The 20,149-nt window shown below is 46.0% G+C and overlaps 2 protein-coding genes and 1 long non-coding RNA gene across 4 annotated transcripts; 1 reads left to right on the forward strand and 2 right to left on the reverse strand.

Annotated features, from left to right (window-relative positions):
* Window positions 1-26: 26 nt before the first annotated feature.
* On the forward strand, window positions 27-2,158 carry LOC111848529 (uncharacterized). The gene is made up of 3 exons (XR_002839331.2): window positions 27-561; window positions 1,153-1,296; window positions 1,594-2,158. It is a non-coding gene; the product is annotated as an uncharacterized lncRNA (long non-coding RNA).
* Window positions 2,159-2,403: 245 nt separating this feature from the next.
* LOC111848340 (E3 ubiquitin-protein ligase TRIM35-like) lies at window positions 2,404-6,659 on the reverse strand. 2 transcript variants are annotated; one of them, XM_072703703.1, is made up of 7 exons: window positions 6,160-6,659; window positions 4,890-4,985; window positions 4,580-4,810; window positions 4,251-4,273; window positions 3,876-3,994; window positions 2,813-3,345; window positions 2,404-2,780 (listed from the first exon to the last, which is right to left on the reverse strand). In XM_072703703.1, the coding sequence occupies exons 1-7, from the start codon at window positions 6,601-6,603 to the stop codon at window positions 2,760-2,762; spliced, it is 1,467 nt and encodes a 488-aa protein (XP_072559804.1). In that variant the 5' UTR covers window positions 6,604-6,659; the 3' UTR covers window positions 2,404-2,759. The 2 variants fall into 2 exon arrangements, with proteins under 2 accessions (XP_072559804.1, XP_072559803.1); XM_072703702.1 differs by having other exon boundaries at window positions 2,404-3,345.
* A 5,701-nt stretch (window positions 6,660-12,360) lies between these two features.
* Window positions 12,361-18,606, reverse strand: LOC111848465 (zinc-binding protein A33-like). Its single transcript, XM_072703979.1, has 6 exons — window positions 18,172-18,606; window positions 16,326-16,421; window positions 16,016-16,246; window positions 15,825-15,847; window positions 13,875-13,993; window positions 12,361-12,914 (listed from the first exon to the last, which is right to left on the reverse strand). The coding sequence occupies exons 1-6, from the start codon at window positions 18,553-18,555 to the stop codon at window positions 12,361-12,363; spliced, it is 1,407 nt and encodes a 468-aa protein (XP_072560080.1). The 5' UTR covers window positions 18,556-18,606.
* Window positions 18,607-20,149: the final 1,543 nt, after the last annotated feature.

Here is a 20,149-nt window from a genome sequence, read left to right on the forward strand (position 1 = left end):
TCTTGGATTGGTGGAATGTTCACTAGTTTTGCACTAGCAGCTGCAAACCCAAGATCCCGTTTTTATAGGATAATTCTACGACTCGGCTGGGAAATGTGATCGTGGATCAGCATATTTATGCATTGCGTGAAGTAACTACGTGAACTGAACTCTTCTGGGATGGACAGAGAGATCGAAAAACAGTAGAAGCTGACAGCAAGGAGATGAGCAACGTGTATGAGAAAGAAGAAATTCTGCTTTGGGAAAGAGTTTATTTTAGGAACTGAACAGACCGGAGAATCAAGGATACGGGAGCGTTCTCACTTTGACGGTGTTGTGCTCCCTCCTGCTGGATAAACTAAATATGACAGAAGATCTTGAGATTTTCTGTCTTTAAAAGTTTAAGCTTGGTGCAGATTCTCGGGTGGTAGGTAAATAAACATTTTAAAATATTACAAAAAAAAAAAAGACAGATAAAATTAAATCAGGCCAGGGAGCAGCAAACAACGTAACAACATCTCAAATAAAAATTAAGTACAATAATTATTCCTTAATTATGCAGAGCTTTGGGACATGTGAAGGGTATGTGTCTGTTCATTTCACTGTTACATTTTACAGTCACGATTTATCTGTTACAGTTTCACTGATACAATTTTAGTTTACAATTACAGCAGTACCTCAGTTCTTGAACTATTTAGAACTCGAATTTCTTAAAAGTCGAACCAACCAGTTCGAAAAAAAATGACCTAGAACTCGATTTGAATCTCAGAAGTCAAACCGTGCTTAGATGTGTTTAGTACAGTATATGCACTTCTTGATTTATCCGGTTCATTTTGTGTTTAAATGCTAAAAAAAACATATTTAGGTGTATTTTTTTGGGGCCAGGAACCAATTAATTGGTTTTTCATTATTCCTTATGGGGAAAATACAATCGGAACTCGAACTTTTTTGCATTCGATCTGGAGTTCTGAACGGATTAAGTTCGAGAACTGAGGTACCACTGTATGTTTTAACTTACAATTTCATTGTTGTATTTGACAGTTACAATTTAACAGTTTTACTGTTATATTTTACAGTTACAATTTACATATTCATTATTATTTCACTGTTACAGTTTAGTTGTGATTTAGCTGTTACATTGTCACTTATGATTTCCCTCACCCATGACAAAAGGGAAGCTAGGATAACACAGCTGCCTGCTTAGCTCACTGTTGGCCCAGTGAAAAGGAGAACACACTAGGAGCTGAGAATGAATGGGGTGGCAAACAAGAACTGCTGGCCAAATGGGGAAATGACTTACAGAACAGGGCAGGACAGGTATCGATCCTGACGGTCTCACTGTTACATTTTACAGTTAGTTAGTTTCTCTGTTACAATTTAGCTGTTACAGTTTCATTGTTATGATTTCACTGTCACTGTTGTATTTTACAGTTAAAATTTAACTGCCTGTTTCACTGTTTCAAATTCAGTGTTACAGTTTAGAGTTATGATTTAACTGTTACAGTTAGCTCTGCTGGGCAGATATGCATGACTTCCGGGAAACTACCATATGTATTTCCACTGGAATGTAAATGTGGAACTAATAATGTCTTGTTGAATTTTTCTCTTTTACAGTATGACAGTCTGCACAGATGGCCTCCTGGTCTTCTACACAGAAGAACAGAAGTTAGTCTAGATGACACACTGAGCTTCAGCTGGTTCTGCAGCTATCATCTCACCTTCCTGCTTCATGTACTGTAGGACTTGCCGTTGTTTGTTAAAGCCAGATGGACAGCAGGGTTTGGCAAAGGGGACACTGTCTGACACAGTGGACATTCCAGAAAACTCCTCTCTTCCCAAGCAAGCTCTACAGAAGGTGTGACCACAGGGAAGCAGGACTGGCTCCCAGTGTACAAGGTGCAGTGTATGTCTTCATGCAAAAATGAAGGGTTACTGGCCATTTTCTGGTTGCTCCAAGTCGCTCATCTGGTTTCGTTTTCACCTGCTCCTCCACAAACCTGTTTCACCTGCTGTTCAGCTTGTATTAAAGGTGGCTGCACCCAGTCACATTCACTGGGAAAGGTCATCTCTATGGGAGGGAGACGTGGGTACATGTCTGTGAGACAGGGAACACTTTACTTCTGTATCACAAACATCTCTATATGCAGTGTGTGCTGTGTGGATGTGGTCAAAGCTTCTCCTGTGCGGGGTCATGGGGGGCTTGGAGCCTATGGGAGGCAGCATGGGGCACAAAGCAGGGGGGGGCACCCTGGATGGGATGTCTGTCCATCTCAAATACATGTACAAAACACACACACACTAACAAGCTGCACCTACAGGTTACAGCCAGCTGGATCTTTAACACTGAACCGTCAACCTCGGACTGTTTGATCTTTACATGTCGAGCTGCTATTCCAGAAACTTCTAGTGAGATCTTACACAGCGTTGGTGTAGTACATTTACATTTATTTGTTTAAAAGATTTTTTTGTCCAAATGCGATTGATTAACTAACAGCACGAATATACTGAGCACATTAAAGTTACAGGTACAGAGTCATAAGCATAAGAGGCAAAGCAAATACAACCAGTTTACTGCAGCTCTGCTCCATTGGGGGTCACCGAGCGAAGAAAAAGAGCAACTTTTACTAGAGAACTTTCTCTCTCCTTACAGTTTAACCCAAACCAGGTGACTGTGTCACTGTGTCCCAGGACAACCCAGCTTCCCCCACCCTTACAGTATAGTATCTCAGACACACATCCTTACTGGGATCACATCACTGTGACAGACACCATTACTGGAATCACATCACTGTCACAGACACCTTTACTGGGATGACATCACTGTCACAGATACCTTTACTGGGCAGATCTTCAAGGGTCCAGGGTTGCTTCCATCATTATTTACACATGGAGAGAAGAATGGAAACAGGCTCCCAGTGAATGTATCTTTGAAGAGGTAGATGAGTGACATGTCAGTGGGGTTGAAGAAGGACACCTCCCCCCTGTCACAGTCCAGCTGCACTCTGATCCTCTGCGGTTTCCTCTTCAGTCTCAGGGGGGTTGATGGTGTGCTGTAGGCTTCATACTCATCACCCTTCCTCAGACCTATGATCCAGAATCCATTCTCTGGGCTGCATGTAACCTTGCCCTTCCTCTTAACAGACCCCATCACAACTCCCAGATCCCAGGCAGGTTTGTCCCCCACCTCCACCTCCCAGCTGTGTTTTCCCGAGTTAAACCCTTCAGATCCCAGCACATTCACACACGAGTCAAACCGCTCTGGGTTGTTAGGGATCTGCATTCTTTCTCCAATGTGCTCTACAGTGGTCACATGATCAGACAGAGAGAGTCTAGCGTGAGCTGTGTTGGGGTCCAGAGTCACAGGAGCTGTAGGTTATAGAGGAAAGGCTTTGTTTTATCACAATTAAGAAAAACATAAATGAGCACAAGAAGAGACTGTCTTTCATTACAGTATAACCCACTCAGATACTGCTCTCTGCTTTATACAGCTATTTCCCCCAGTATTTACTGTACCAGTGTTGCTAGGCTGAGCTCCCAGTGAGTAACAGTATAATCCACTCAGATACTGCTCTCTGCTTTATACAGCCATTTCCCCCAGTACTCACTGTACCAGTGCTGCTAGGCTGAGGTCCCAGTGACTGACAGTATAACCCACTCAGATACTGCTCTCTGCTTTATACAGCCATTTCCCCCAGTACTCACTGTACCAGTGCTGCTAGGCTGAGCTCCCAGTGACTGACAGTATAACCCACTCAGATACTGCTCTCTGCTTTATACAGCCATTTCCCCCAGTACTCACTGTACCAGTGCTGCTAGGCTGAGCTCCCAGTGACTGACAGTATAACCCACTCAGATACTGCTCTCTGCATTATACAGCCATTTCACCCAGTACTCACTGTACTGCACAGTCCCCAGCATCTTCTCCCAGACTCTGAACTTCAGAGATCCCAGGTGTTTGGACACATCTATCAGTGCCCCTGAAGCCAGCTCTGGGTCCTGCAGTGAGCACTGGGCTCTGCAAAGACAGTGACAGGCTGGAGTCAGTGATGCTGTGGGGTCTGAAGTGAGTCTGCGGCATCGGTGACTCCACTCAGTCCAGAAGACCTGCTGACTGGGATAATTAAAGCCTCCCACCAGCACTGGAGATATTATATTACTGTTCCTGTTTGTTCTTTAACCGGACTGGGATCAGCTCCAGGTCACTACAGCCGTTAAGTAATATTAAATAGCAACTGAAATAATTGAAAAAATTAATAATTATTACTACATACTTTTCTTTGGTGTCGCTGACGGTCTGAAAAACAGGAAAACAAAATGGAAGCGTTATACACACAATGTGACTGTTTTACAAGGCAAACTGTCAGGCATTCGTGGGAATCTGTGGCTTATTTCTTCTCTGAGGGTGTCTGTTTATACAGGTTGTATGTTCAACACGGACTGGGTGTGGTTGTATATACTGATTCATAAAGAACAAAATTCCTGGTCGAAAGTTCTTAGTGTTCTAAGACACTAACTTCCTATATCTGCTTCAGACACACAGCAGGACTGTTTGTCCCAGCCAGCAAACACACAGATAAATGCAGGAAAATCAAGCTCCTACCTTCAGGAAGGAGACGTCCTCAGCACCCATGGCCTTCTCAATGTCTCTGATCTTCTCTGACAGGGTGGAGACATGTTTGGAGATGTTCTCTATCTTCTCCTTCATCCTCTCGCTCTTCTCCTTCTCTTCCACTCTCAGTACAGTCAGTCTGGCCTCCTCTTCCTCTCTCAGGAACTGATGAAGTTCCTCAAATTCCTCCTTTATCTTCTTCTCAGTCTGCTGGGACTGACTCTGAAAGTGAGAAATGCCGTGTAAGTCTGAAGTTAATCTGTACAGTGAGGTTTTACTTCCTCAGAATAAATCTCCATACCTTCATGTGTTTGGCTGTTTTCTCAAACTCTTGTTTAACTTTTGTAAACTTCTCCAGCTTTTCCTTTAATGGAGTCAGTGAAGCTCTAAGGTCCTCCTGAGATAAAATATACAGATGAATAATCAGAGATACAATCAAGGTGTGATTGATGTTGTGCCTAAAAAGAGTCACCATCTACAGACTGGCATTCTGACGGCCAAGAGACGTTATTAAGCATCAAACACTAACTACAAACACACAGACCTACATCAACAACACTGACGACCGACATGGGCATCGCCAGGCGCTTATATACACAAGGACAGATGTGGGCTGTTACAATGAAGCAAACATTAGAGCTAAGTAACCACAAGGAACAGCTAAGGGTCACTGACAATTAACCAAACACTAGCAGATACATGGAGCAAGGATTACAAAACACTACAGAACTAAATACAAACAGGGACAAAGGCAGAAAACGAGACCCAATACAGAAACACAAACGCAACAAGGAGGTAAACTGAATTCTGGGGCAGAAAATACTAAATTTCAGAGCCTCAACAGTAGGGATACGTGATTCTCAGCTGATTGATCTAATTTTTAAGTAATTATAAGTAGAAACTAAAAATATTTTTAGAGCTTTGTAAGGAGAATAAAAAGAACAGGAGTCACTGGCTTGAGTGTCTGAGTCACAAAGCCATCTTGATCGCTCACGGCTCACCCATTTGCAAATAGCTGTATTCAAAAGGCTAATGACACAATAATGGAAGTCATTCAAGAGAACAAGTGAAAACATCCAGTTTTTACGTCAAAGAAATTGTTCTGACAGGATGGTGAGATTACACTGGCAGAAATACATCTATTAGTGATGTGTGATTGTCTTTGGCACTTAGCCTGTGGCCTCGTGCTTACAACTGAATCTCAGCCGTGATATATTGGGGTACAACCACACTCAAATGTTATTGCTTAAATAAGATACAACTAATATGCAAGCCGCAAAGCATGCTGGGACAGATATCCCAGAAGGTCACAACAGCTCCACCCAGTGGCCTACAATAATAATACACAGCTAATGCCCGCAGTGGCACATAAAATATAGATAATTATCAGATAACTGTGTTTTGTATATTTATAAACTCCCACTGTGTTTAGAAAACTGACAGTGAGTCATAATCCTTCTTCTCAGTCACCAGTAACACCAACACAAAGGTCACTAAAGTAAACTACCAAAAATATAATTCTATAATATATTCTCCTTTGAAAAAAAAGAATTAAGTAATAGATAATATACCTTCTTATCCTGTGCAGCTTCTTCCACTAGACTGAGCTGGTGGTTTCTGTGTTGTCTTGAATTTTTACAAGCAACACAGAGGAATTCCTGGTCATTTTCACAGAAAAATAGAAGCTTCTCTCCATGGAGACTGCAGCGAGATTCAGTCTTCTCTGGAGCCTCATTCTTCTCTGGAGCTTCACTCTTCTCTGCCACCTTTCTAACTCTCTTTTGCTGTAAATATGACTCCACAATGTTCCTTAAGGCTAAGTTGACGGGGGGATCGTCCACAGAGGACTTCCTCCGGCATAATGGACACTCCCGAGAGCTGTTCTCTTTCCAGAACTTCTGCAGACAGACTCGACAGAAGCTGTGGCTGCACTTCAGGACGAGAGGATCCTTGAAGAAGTCAGAGCAAACAGCACAGCAGAGCTCCTCGTCCAGAGATGAAGTTTTAGCAGCCATGTTACAGATTCTGTTACGGCACGTCTAAAGACAGAAAGTTGGAAGGTGGAACATTTTTTAAGTTTCACTTTCACTTAACTGACCGGAAACATTTCTCCCATTGTTGTTAAACTGAAATGTTTATGCAAGGTCTGCATATGTACAGTCGTGGCCACAAGTTTTGAGAGTAACGCAAATATTGGTTTTCACAAATTCTGCTGCCTCAGTTTTTATTATGGTAATTTGCATAAACTACAGAATGTTAAAAAGAGTGATCAGATGAATTGCAATTAAATGCAAAGTCCCTCATTGACATTGACGTGTCTGTGCAGGTCACTCCGCTCCGCGTCACAGCAGCTAAAGCCATTATTTCCCACGTGCTGCCATTTATTCTGGACTCTGTTTCGATTCAGCTCTTTAAAACAGACATAAAATGTGTGGCTTTAAATTGTGTTTCTCTCTGTGTGAGACATGAGTACATATACAATGTATATGAGAGCAATCAGCCTGTGCAGCTCTGAATGCGGCAATGTGGCGTATGAACAGTCCACCTGTCCACACAGGGAGCGGGGGTGTAGGGCGGCTGGGGCTGCTTGGGAGGTGGGCTGTGAGGAGAGGCGTGGCTACGGGGGGAGCCGTGTCAGGGAATCAGGGCGGGAGCCCGATACGGATCCGTCCCAGGTTACGATGGAGAGTAATGTGCAGTAAGCGGCTCCAGGTGGGAACATGACGGCTGCTGAGTACAGCACTAATGCCGCTATGACGGCTGCTGAGTACAGCACTAAGAGTACAGCACTAATGCTGCTATGACGGCTGCTGAGTACAGCACTAATGCCGCTATGACGGCTGCTGAGTACAGCACTAATGCCGCTATGACGGCTGCTGAGTACAGCACTAATGCCGCTATGACGGCTGCTGAGTACAGCACTAATGCTGCTATGGCGGCTGCTGAGTACAGCACTAATGTCGCTATGACGGCTGCTGAGTACAGCACTAATGCCGCTATGACGGCTGCTGAGTACAGCACTAATGCTGCTATGGCGGCTGCTGAGTACAGCACTAATGTCGCTATGACGGCTGCTGAGTACAGCACTAATGCCGATATGACGGCTGCTGAGTACAGCACTAATGCCGCTATGGCGGCTGCTGAGTACAGCACTAATGCCGCTATGACGGCTGCTGAGTACAGCACTAATGCCGCTATGGCGGCTGCGGAGTACAGCACTAATGCCGTTATGACGGCTGCGGAGTACAGCACTAAGAGTACAGCACTAATGCCGCTATGACGGCTGCTGAGTACAGCACTAATGCCGCTATGACGGCTGCGGAGTACAGCACTAAGAGTACAGCACTAAGAGTACAGCACTAATGCCGCTATGACGGCTGCGGAGTACAGCACTAATGCCGCTATGACGGCTGCGGAGTACAGCACTAATGCCGCTATGACGGCTGCGGAGTACAGCACTAAGAGTACAGCACTAAGAGTACAGCACTAATGCCGCTATGACGGCTGCGGAGTACAGCACTAATGCCGCTATGACGGCTGCTGAGTACAGCACTAAGACTACAGCACTAATGCCGCAATGACGGCTGCTGAGTACAGCACTAATGCCGCTATGACGGCTGCTGAGTACAGCACTAATGCCGCTATGACGGCTGCGGAGTACAGCACTAATGCCGCTATGACGGCTGCTGAGTACAGCACTAATGCCGCTATGACGGCTGCTGAGTACAGCACTAATGCCGCTATGACGGCTGCTGAGTACAGCACTAATGCCGCTATGACGGCTGCTGAGTACAGCACTAATGCCGCTATGACGGCTGCTGAGTACAGCACTAATGCCGCTATGGCGGCTGCTGAGTACAGCACTAATGCCGCTATGGCGGCTGCTGAGTACAGCACTAATGCCGCTATGGCGGCTGCGGAGTACAGCACTAATGCCGCTATGACGGCTGCGGAGTACAGCACTAATGCCGCTATGACGGCTGCGGAGTACAGCACTAATGCCGCTATGACGGCTGCTGAGTACAGCACTAATGCCGCTATGGCGGCTGCGGAGTACAGCACTAATGCCGCTATGACGGCTGCGGAGTACAGCACTAATGCCGCTATGGCGGCTGCGGAGTACAGCACTAATGCCGCTATGACGGCTGCGGAGTACAGCACTAATGCCGCTATGGCGGCTGCTGAGTACAGCACTAATGCCGCTATGGCGGCTGCTGAGTACAGCACTAATGCCGCTTTGGCGGCTGCTGAGTACAGCACTAATGCCGCTATGACGGCTGCTGAGTACAGCACTAATGCCGCTATGGCGGCTGCTGAGTACAGCACTAATGCCGCTATGGCGGCTGCTGAGTACAGCACTAATGCCGCTATGACGGCTGCTGAGTACAGCACTAATGCCGCTATGGCGGCTGCTGAGTACAGCACTAATGCCGCTATGGCGGCTGCTGAGTACAGCACTAATGCCGCTATGACGGCTGCTGAGTACAGCACTAATGCCACTATGACGGCTGCGGAGTACAGCACTAATGCCACTATGACGGCTGCTGAGTACAGCACTAATGCCGCTATGACGGCTGCGGAGTACAGCACTAAGAGTACAGCACTAATGCCGCTATGACGGCTGCTGAGTACAGCACTAATGCCGCTATGACGGCTGCTGAGTACAGCACTAATGCCGCTATGACGGCTGCTGAGTACAGCACTAATGCCGCTATGACGGCTGCTGAGTACAGCACTAATGCCGCTATGACGGCTGCTGAGTACAGCACTAATGCCGCTATGGCGGCTGCGGAGTACAGCACTAATGCCGTTATGACGGCTGCGGAGTACAGCACTAAGAGTACAGCACTAATGCCGCTATGACGGCTGCTGAGTACAGCACTAATGTCGCTATGACGGCTGCTGAGTACAGCACTAATGCCGCTATGACGGCTGCGGAGTACAGCACTAAGAGTACAGCACTAAGAGTACAGCACTAATGCCGCTATGACGGCTGCGGAGTACAGCACTAATGCCGCTATGACGGCTGCGGAGTACAGCACTAAGAGTACAGCACTAATGCCGCTATGACGGCTGCGGAGTACAGCACTAAGAGTACAGCACTAATGCCGCTATGACGGCTGCGGAGTACAGCACTAATGCCGCTATGACGGCTGCGGAGTACAGCACTAATGCCGCTATGGCGGCTGCGGAGTACAGCACTAAGAGTACAGCACTAATGCCGCTATGACGGCTGCGGAGTACAGCACTAATGCCGCTATGACGGCTGCGGAGTACAGCACTAAGAGTACAGCACTAATGCCGCTATGACGGCTGCGGAGTACAGCACTAATGCCGCTATGACGGCTGCGGAGTACAGCACTAATGCCGCTATGACGGCTGCGGAGTACAGCACTAATGCTGCTATGACGGGGGCTGCTAACATAGCAACACTGACACCGTTAACAGGCGTAAATCTGCACAGTTTCTGCCGGGTGGTAGCATGGCCTTTAGTAATGGAATGAGATTAAGTACAGGGAGGCCGTCCGATTTTCCCTTATAATGAGAGTCAATGTCCTAAATGTCGAGCTTGCAGAGGATGCACTATAATTTGTTAACGGTGACAATGAAGACATATTTAGTCAATTTCTATGCGCTCAATGTAGGACGAGAGCGGGTTGGTTTCTTTCAAACATTCTGCGGAACATTATTTTAACAAAGGCAGTGCTGTAATTGCATGCTGAAACTGCACCATCGATTTTACCACAATACAGATGTTAGACTTTCCAATCAGTACATCTGTTAAATATGGCCCAGGGGAGAATGCTCTGCAGCAAGTGAACCCCCCCCCCCCCCCGAAGGCAGCAGGGAGTGTCACCTTGAGCTCTGAAAGCCAGTGCTGCTGCACTGGCAGACGTGCACACAGACATCCTTAACATCTCGCTGGCCCAGGCTATCATCTCGCACCATGTTAAGCACTCAGTCACTGTACCACTGTACCTAAAAGGGCCACATACATCCTGTATGAATGACTTCCATCCAGTGGGGCTCACCTCACTGGCCATGAGGAAAATAGTCTTCTCCTAAATATTGACAAGACTGAGGAGCTAGTCTGGATTTCAGGAAGAAGGCTCAAATGTCCCCACAATGTAATTAAAACCTATTTTTTTTTTTACATCGTGAGGACAATTTTTCTGGTCCCCTCAATGATCTGTGAATGCAATCAAAAAACTAAAAATGCCAAAAGTCTTGCATTTTGTTTGTTTACTTATGGTTAAGGTTAAGGCTGGTTAAGAGCGTCATGTATGGATTACAGTTAGAAATGAGTGGAGAGTCCCCACAAAGTTATAATTTCAAACCTGTATGTGTGTGTGCGTGTGTGAGCGAGAGAGAGAGAGAGAGAGAGAGAGAGAGAGAGAGAGAGAGAGAGAAAGAGAGACATTCACTCACTGTGTAAGATGACTGTGCACAGAGGTTGCGAGAGCAACGGGGCCCCTAACAGCAGGTTGGATGCCTGTGGCAGAATTGGGTGTGAGACCCCAGACAAGATCATCACCCAGAGACAGAAGAAGGATGGGCTGGGGCAGTAAGAGTGATGATGATTATGGTGATAATGATGGTGATAATGATAATGATAATGGTGATGGTGATTATGATTATGATTATGGTGATAATGTTGATGATGATGGTGGTGATGATGATGATGATGATGATTATGGTGATAATGATGATGATAATGATGATGGTGATGGTGATTATGGTTATGATGATGATGATGGTGATGATGGTGATGATTATGGTGATAATGATGATGATAATGATGATGATGATGATGATAATGATGAGTATGACCCCCATGTCTGCGGCCCCGCCTCCATGTGCGCAGGGTGCGTGTGCATGTCAAGCACAAGCGCACACGTGTGCATACTAACACTCTGTTACTCTCTTACACACTGCAGACACGCATAAAACTGTATATATGCTGATCTTTACTATCCCTGCAATTAAAAGAACTTGGCACCAAATTTTCCTTCTCGATTACTGGTCAATATGGCAGAAGGATGATGGCGTATAGCGGAGGAGTGTCCACAAATAGAGCCCAAACCCAAAATCTGTAGCCATTTACATGTGTATTTTTACAGGTGACACCGTCACTGGGACATGAGGGACGTTCAGGCTCCTTTACAGAGATTTACAGTTACTTACTGAGCAGATGCTTTTATCCAGATCATACATTTGAGCGGGGGGTCAGACAGGCGCCGGAGCAATCGGGGGGGCTTCAGTCAGGGGGCCAACGGTGACATAACTCTGCCCACCCTGGGATTCGACCCGGCAAACTTCTGATCGTGAGGACAGCATGCTAACTCACTGAGGTACACAGGGCTGCAGATAGATGGGTTCGCTCTGCCCTCTAGAGCATCTCTGTCCTAATTCAGGCCCCACGTCACCATTTTTAAATCATATTCATAAAATCATCAATCATCCTCAGATTGGAAACACTGCTGTAGGTCAATAATTATCATGAAACCCAAAGTAAAAATCTGTTTACAGCTGATTATTAACGTGACTCCTATCACTGGGACAAGGGGACCTGTCCAGACAGCCTCACTGGGATCTACCCCATTCCTGTAGATCAATAATAACCACAAAACACCTTTACTGGGATTACATCACTGACAAAGACACCTTTACTGGGATTACATCACTGACAAAGACATCTTTACTGGGGTCACATCACTGACAAAGACACCTTTACTGGGATTACATCACTGACAAAGACACCTTTACTGGGGTCACATCACTGTCACAGACACCTTTACTGGGAAGATCTGTAAGACTTCAGGGTTGCTTCCATCATCATTTACACCAGGAGAGAAGAATGGAAACAGGCTCCCAGTGAATGTGCCTTTAAAGGTGTAGATGAGTGACATGTCAGCGGGGTTGAAGAAGGACACCTCCCCCCTGTCATAGTCCAGCTGCACTCTGATCCTCTGCGGTTTCCTCTCCAGTCTCAGGCGGGTTTGCGGTGAATCGCATGCTGTATACACATCACCTTCCCTCAGACCTACAACCCAGAATCCATTTTCTAGCTTGTATCTAATCCCCCCCTTCCTGTTAACAGACTCTGCTGCTACTCCTGCTGTCCACTCAGGTTTGTCCCCCACCTCCACCTCCCAGCTGTGTTTTCCTGAGTTAAACCCCTCAGATCCCAGCACTCCCACGCAGCAGGAGAATCTCTCTGGGTTGTCAGGAAGTTGCTGATAAACATCAGTGTTTCTCACGCTGGTCAGATCATCAGACACTGAGAGCCAGGGGGCTGCAGTGTTTGGGTCCAGAGTCACAGGAGCTGTGGGTTGAAGAGGAAGCTGCAGTTAATAATCTGTCTCAATGCAGTAAAAACCATCAGTGTTATAACATTAACATCTTACAGTGAGGTAGTATTATCAATAAAGTGATTATATAGAAATTGTAGAAAAATAAAAGGGTTATGATAACAGACCACGTTTCACTGTGTCAGTTACGGTCAAACATTTTATCTAATATAAACTGACAGACTTGTATGAAAACTAGAAATAATAATTTAAGACCTTTTATAAAAGAAAACTGTTTTTTGGTCAATATTTTAAGAAGAATGCCAACACATTAACAATTATTAAATAATAACAAATAAAGACTAAGCATAGGATTTCTTTATACACCCCATGTCTCCGCTCTCCAGTAAAGTACATTTACATCTATTTGTTCAGCAGATGTTTCCATCCAATGTGACCAGTGAGGAGGATCACAGATCACAGGCAGACAGCTGTCAGGGAGCCGACTAAGGTACCAGTGCTGCTAGGCTGAGCTCCCAGTGAGTGACAGTATAACCCACTCAGATACTGCTCTCTGCTTTACACAGCCATTTCCCCCAGTACTCACTGTACCAGTGCTGCTAGGCTGAGCTCCCAGTGAGTGACAGTATAACCCACTCAGATACTGCTCTCTGCTTTATACAGCCATTTCCCCCAGTACTCACTGTACCAGTGCTGCTAGGCTGAGCTCCCAGTGAGTGACAGTATAACCCACTCAGATACTGCTCTCTGCTTTACACAGCCATTTCCCCCAGTACTCACTGTACCAGTGCTGCTAGGCTGAGCTCCCAGTGAGTGACAGTATAACCCACTCAGATACTGCGCTCTGCTTTACACAGCCATTTCCCCCAGTACTCAGTGTACCAGTGCTGCTAGGCTGAGCTCCCAGTGAGTGACAGTATAACCCACTCAGATACTGCTCTCTGCTTTATACAGCCATTTCACCCAGTACTCACTGTACTGCAGTGTCCCCAGCATGTTCTCACAGACCCTGAACTTCAGAGAGCCCAGGTGTTTGGCCACATCTATCAGCACCCCTGACTCCAGCTCTGGGTCCTGCAGTGAGCACTGGGCTCTGCAAAGAAAATGACAGGCAGGAGTCAGTGCTGCTGTGGGGTCTGAAGTGAGTCAAACACTGCAGAGGAAGGTGGCTGAGAGTCTGCAGCATGGTCAGACTACCGGAGTGAATATGACAAATAGAATAAGTAGATAGATGAGTGAGTTATAACAGTATTAAACGCAACAGTAAGAGAACAAGATCTCCAGTGATTCAGTGGGTTAGGGAGTAAGTGCAGTCAGACCAGAATTCCTGCTGATTCGATTACTGAAAACCCACAACTGGCTTTTGTGGAAGCTGAAAATACCTGAGATTCAAAATAGATTAAAAGCAAAATGAAAAAGCAAACCACTACATCTTTAGTTTTATTGTTTTGTTTTGTTTATTTATCAATCAAAGAAAGACTCTACCCCTAATCCTGAGAATTGCAGCTCTGGTAACAGGTAAATGATTTACGCAACACTTCTTATAGTTATTTCATTATCTCTTACTTAATCCAGAAGTCATATTTCATTGGTTAACAATGAAACACGCCCCTAACACATCCGCGATCAGCATACACATTTCTGATTGGTTCCCCTGCCTTAGCCGTCGGCTCAGTCTCCACCCTACTCTGGGTCACAGTGACACGGGACCCCAACAGCACAATAACAAAGCCCCTTCTCTCCCTTCACCGAAACTCTATTTCCAGGAAAAATGGAGCATATGTCATAAATAAATAAATAATATTCAGGCAGGTCGGGGTCATGTCGGGCAGCATGCACTGGTACAGTGCGTTGCCACACCCACCCCATGAGGAAACACCTCGGGATCCCGGACATGACCATCCATCTACTGCAGCCAGCTGTTACGTGGGCGCCCCCTTGGCCTGGTCCAGCCGCTTGGGACCTCAGTAATGAGGATCCTGTGAGCCGGATCACCCTCAGGGAAACGCGTCACATGGCTGTAGTGCCGTAACTGACGCTCCCTCACAATGCAGGTAATGTGCCTCATTCAGGACTCCTCTAGCAAAGGATTCGACACAAAGTCAAAAGCAGTGGTACCCAAGGGTTCTCTGAAGAGACACAGTACTGAAGGAGTCCGGTCCTCATCTCAGCTCACTGGATAGTGTCCATGTCTCACATGACTCTAAAGACTTGGCCCTTCGTCCGCTTGCAAAGATATCAGGAACGCCACACACCCCCTTCCAGTGACCCCATGACCCCCCACACTTTCCCAATACGTTTGTTGATTTCACAGGAAGAGTCACCAGAGACATGAATGTTGTTGCTGAGGTAAGTGAACCTCTTGACGAGGTCGACATTCTCTCTGTAGACAGACACACTGCTGACAGCTGTGGCCAATAGGTCATTAAAGATTAAATAAGGATCTTAGTTTTGGTCCAGGACACTTGCTAACCCAAACACTCAAACTCCTTGCTCAGTCTCTCGAGAGCCGTGATCAGAGCCTCCATTGACACTGCAAAGATCACAGCATCATCACTGCAGCACTGAACAGAGTAAGAGCAAGAACACACCCCTATGAATGAATGAAAACAAATAACATATATAAATGCAATCTAGCCGACTAACATGAGTCACTCCTGCTAACACTAAACTACCGATACTTACAACTAAAGATTCCCCCCAAACTACTAAAACCTATGTGAAAAATACTAATACTAGTAAGGAATAAAACAGACATACATTTTTTCTTTCGCACTATGCATGAAAGAGAGAGAGAGAGAGAGAGAGAGAGAGAGAGAGAGAGAGAGAGGTAGACCGGCGGTCCCCATCTTATGGTCTACAAATTCAGAGATTACCTACGGCTGATTTCAAACATGACTGGATAAGCAGTAGCTATTACATACTTTTCTTTGGTTTCCTTGAAGGTCTGAAAAAGAGAGAAAAAAAGTATTTATGAAAAATATATAATTTTCCATGACAAACCATCACACAGCATGAAGAATGAAATGCCTGTGCTGATGAAGATTTTTTAACTCCTGACTGACTGTCCCAGCCAGCAAACACACAGAACAATGAAGGAAAATCAAGCTCCTACCATAAGGAAGGAGATGTCCTCAGCACCCATGGCCTCCTCAATGTCTCTGATCTTCTCTGACAGGGTGGAGACCTGTTTGGAGATGTTCTCTATCTTCTCATTCATCCTCTCGCTCTTCTCCATCTTTTCCACTCTCAGTATAGCCAGTCTGATCTCCTCTTCCTCTCTCAGGAACTCATGGAGTTCATGAAATTCCTCCTTTATCTTCTTCTCAGTCTGCTGGGACTGACTCTGAAAGTGAGAAATGCCGTGTTAGTCTGAAGTTAATCTGTACAGTGAGGTTTTACTTCCTCAGAATAAATCTCCATACCTTCATGTGTTTGGCTGTTTCCTCAAATTCTTGTTTCATTTTTGTAAATTTCTCCAGCTTTTCCTTTAATTTAATCAGTGAAGCTCTAAGGTCCTCCTGAGATTAAATATATGACAGATACAGTCAAAGTATGATTGATATAAGAACATAAGAACTATACAGACCATTCGGCCCATCGAGCTCGCTTGGGGAGAACTTAACTAATTGCTCAGAGTTACTAAAATCTTATCTAGCTCTGATTTAAAGGAACCCAAGGATTCAGCTTGCACTACGTTATCAGGAAGACTATTCCATACTCTGACTACACGCTGTGTAAAGAAGTGCTTCCTCAAATTTGTTTTAAAATGTTCTCCCGCTAATTTCCACTTATGGCCACGAGTTCTAGTATTTAAACTAATATTGAAGTAGCCATTTGGCTGAACAGCATCCAGACCCGTTAGAATCTTATAGACCTGGATCATGTCCCCCCTTAGTCTCCTTTGCTCGAGGCTAAACAGATTCAACTCAGCTAACCTCTCCTCATAAGACATTCCTCTAAGACCAGGAATCATTCTCGTAGCCCCCCGTTGCACCTTTTCTAAGGCAGCAATGTCCTTCTTAAGGTATGGTGACCAAACCTGCACACAATATTCTAGGTGGGGTCTTACCAAAGAATTGTATAATCGTAGCATCACCTCCCTTGACTTAAACTCCACACACCTAGAGATGTAACCTAACATTCTATTGGCCAAGACACAGCTTGTTTCTTTTATATTACTGTTAAAAATAAAAACTGAATTCTGGGCAGGGGACACCCAGGAAATACAGGACATTTGGCAGGGGACACCCGGGAGGTACAGGACACTGGGCAGGGGACACCCGGGAGGTACAGGACAACCGGGAGGTATAGGACACTGGGCAGGAAGTACAGGACACAGGGCAGGAAGTACAGGACACCCAGGAGGTACAGGACAACAGGCAGGAAGTACAGGACACCCAGGAGGTACAGGACATTTGGCAGGGGACACCCGGGAGGTACAGGACACTGAACAGGAAGTACAGGACATTTGGCAGGGGACAACCGGGAGGTATAGGACACTGGGCAGGAAGTACAGGACACCCAGGAGGTACAGGACACTGGGCAGGAAGTACAGGACACCCAGGAGGTACAGGACACTGGGCAGGAAGTACAGGACACCAGGCAGGAAGTACAGGACATTTGGCAGGGGACACCCGGGAGGTACAGGACACTGGGCAGGAAGTACAGGACACCCAGGAGGTACAGGTCACTGGGCAGGAAGTACAGGACACCCAGGAGGTACAGGACACTGGGCAGGAGGTACAGGACACCGGGCAGGAAGTACAGGACATTTGGCAGGGGACACCCGGGAGGTACAGGACACTGGGCAGGAGGTACAGGACACCAGGCAGGAAGTACAGGACATTTGGCAGGGGACACTCGGGAGGTACAGGACACTGGGTAGGGGATACCCGGGAGGTACAGGACACTGGGCAGGAAGTACAGGACACCCAGGAGGTACAGGACACCAGGCAGGAAGTACAGGACACCCAGGAGGTACAGGACACCGGGCAGGAAGTACAGGACATTTGGCAGGGGACACCCGGGAGGTACAGGACACCGGGCAGGGGACACCCGGGAGGTACAGGATACCGGGCAGAAGTACAAGCACCGGGCAGGGGACACCCAGGAAGTACAGGGTACTGAGCAGGGGACACACAGGAGGTACAGGGCACCGGGCAGGGGACACCCAGGAAGTATACCAACTCATAGCCACAATGGGGTTCAACAATGACCATATTTATATAACTTCCACTGGGAAAAAAAGAATAATATAGAAGGAAATACCTTATTATCCTGTACAGTTTCTTCTACTGGACAGAGCTGGTGGTTTCTGTGCTTTCTGGAAGTCTGACAAACAACACAGAGAAGCTCCTCGTCGTCCTCACAGAAGAGTAGAAGCTTCTCTCCATGGAGACTGCAGCGAGATTCACTTTTCTGTTTTTGATGGGCATCTACAATGTTTTTCAAAATCAGGTTTAGTGGAGGATCTGTCACAGAGGACTTCCTCCGGCAAAATGGACACTGCTGAGAGCTCTTCCCTTCCCAGCACTTCTGCAGACAGACTCTACAGAAGCTGTGGCTGCACTTCAGGACAACAGGATCCTTGAATAAATCCGAGCAAACAGAACAGCAGAGCTCCTCGTCCAGAGATGAAGCTGCAGCAGACATGTTACAGACTCTCTTACGACGTGTCTACAGCCATAAAGTTTTCAGGCAAAGTGTTTTCTACAGTTTCACTTTCAATTAACTGATGACACACCTCTGTGTTACATTGCTAAACCTCAGTATGTCCAGGAAAAGAACTAGTTTGACAGGTCAGTTAAACACACTATAACTGGTTTCTTTTTGAGTTTAACATTTAAGGCATCCAAGAATTGACTCATCTTGTAAATAATTCTGATAATTTCTCCCTTATGACAATAAGTCAAAGTGTAAAAAAAGTCTGAATTATTTATTTACCTGCGTCAGATGAGAATGGCACCTGTAGTGGCAGGTATGAAGCTATTCTAGTAGGATTATATTTCCAGAAAAACCTGATCATCTTGTTGTCCAGAGTGTCTGAAAGGAAATGGTGCTCTTTTCCTTGAAGGCTACCTGTCCATCTAGGATCTCCACCTGCCTCTCTGCCCGCCACAGACGGCCTCGGCCCACACAGCACGGGATTGTGGGAGGAGAAACAAGAGAAGGCTGGGCAGCACAGCCCAGGACCATTTGATAATAATAATAATAATAATAACGCATTTTCTTTGTAACGCCCTTTACATTTCAAACAAATCATAAAGTGCTAAAAAATGAAAACATTATCAGTAAAAACAACATATATTTTAAAAATGCAGCAATCTGCAAAGTTAATTAAAAGCCATAAGTTATGCTAAAAATTAATGTTTTAAGTCTTTTTTAAAAGTCCCAATACTCTGCGGTGCCCTCAGGTGGTCTGGGAGGGTGTTCCATAGATGGGGGCTGCAGAACTGAAGGCCTGATCACCCATGGTGCTGAGTTTAGTCCTGGGGAGGCGATTAGAGTCCGTAGAGCAGAGAGATCATGTTGAGGTTAGTGGGTAAGCAGTTCTTTCAGGTACAGGGGGGCTTCGCCATAGATGCACTGGTGAGTTAGGAGAGAAACTTTATATTCAATCCTGAATATACGGGAAGCCAACGAAGTGAATGAACAATGGGTGTGATGTGTTCATGTTTCCGCACTTTCATCAGGATCCATGCTGAGCTGTTCTGAATGTACTGGAGTCTTTGAAGATTCTTGCCAGGGATTCCAGTGTATTGCAGTATTCCAGTGTGGAAGAGATAAAAGCATGAACCAGCATTTCAGCATCTGGTAAAGTAATAGTAGGATGATGTTTGGCAATATTTCTAAGGTGGTGGAACGAAATCTTGCAGAGATGTTTGATATGGGCTTCAAAGGTCAGTTGAGAGCCAAATCTTAGACCTAGGTTGGTGCCACGCCCCGATCGTCCGGTCCTCCTGTGTGCCACGCCCCCTCGTTAACCCTGTGTGGATTCCCTGTGTTTTACAGCTGTTTCTAATTGTTGTCATTAGTTCATTGTATTTAGTCCGCGTTTCCGTTCGTTTCCCCAGTCCGGTCATTGTATTGTCGATGTGTCATTGCCTGCCTTTCCTTGGATTAAACCCCATGTTCCCGATCCCTGGCTTCCCGCTCATTTGTCTGTGCTCCGGGCGCTTAAAGCATGACAGTTGGTGCCTGATGGGGAGAGGGGAATGTCGTATCCAGAGATATAATGCCGGTCGTG

Source organism: Paramormyrops kingsleyae, chromosome 20, assembly GCF_048594095.1.
Source record: "Paramormyrops kingsleyae isolate MSU_618 chromosome 20, PKINGS_0.4, whole genome shotgun sequence".
Classification (NCBI taxonomy): domain Eukaryota; kingdom Metazoa; phylum Chordata; class Actinopteri; order Osteoglossiformes; family Mormyridae; genus Paramormyrops; species Paramormyrops kingsleyae.

What these genes read in the sequence shown, in the direction of transcription:
- LOC111848465 (XM_072703979.1), bottom strand. Translation starts at nt 18,555, where the DNA reads ATGTCTGCTGCAGCTTCATCTCTGGACGAGGAGCTCTGCTGTTCTGTT. An exon ending in AAACTGTACAGGATAATAAG is followed by an intron (nt 16,422 to 18,171) that starts GTATTTCCTTCT and finishes ATTTAATCTCAG; the next exon opens with GAGGACCTTAGAGCTTCACT. An exon ending in GCTGGGGACACTGCAGTACA is followed by an intron (nt 12,915 to 13,874) that starts GTGAGTACTGGG and finishes TTCAACCCACAG; the next exon opens with CTCCTGTGACTCTGGACCCA.
- LOC111848340 (XM_072703702.1), bottom strand. Translation starts at nt 6,603, where the DNA reads ATGGCTGCTAAAACTTCATCTCTGGACGAGGAGCTCTGCTGTGCTGTT. An exon ending in AGGACGTCTCCTTCCTGAAG is followed by an intron (nt 4,274 to 4,579) that starts GTAGGAGCTTGA and finishes CCTGTTTTTCAG; the next exon opens with ACCGTCAGCGACACCAAAGA. An exon ending in GCTGGGGACTGTGCAGTACA is followed by an intron (nt 3,346 to 3,875) that starts GTGAGTACTGGG and finishes TATAACCTACAG; the next exon opens with CTCCTGTGACTCTGGACCCC.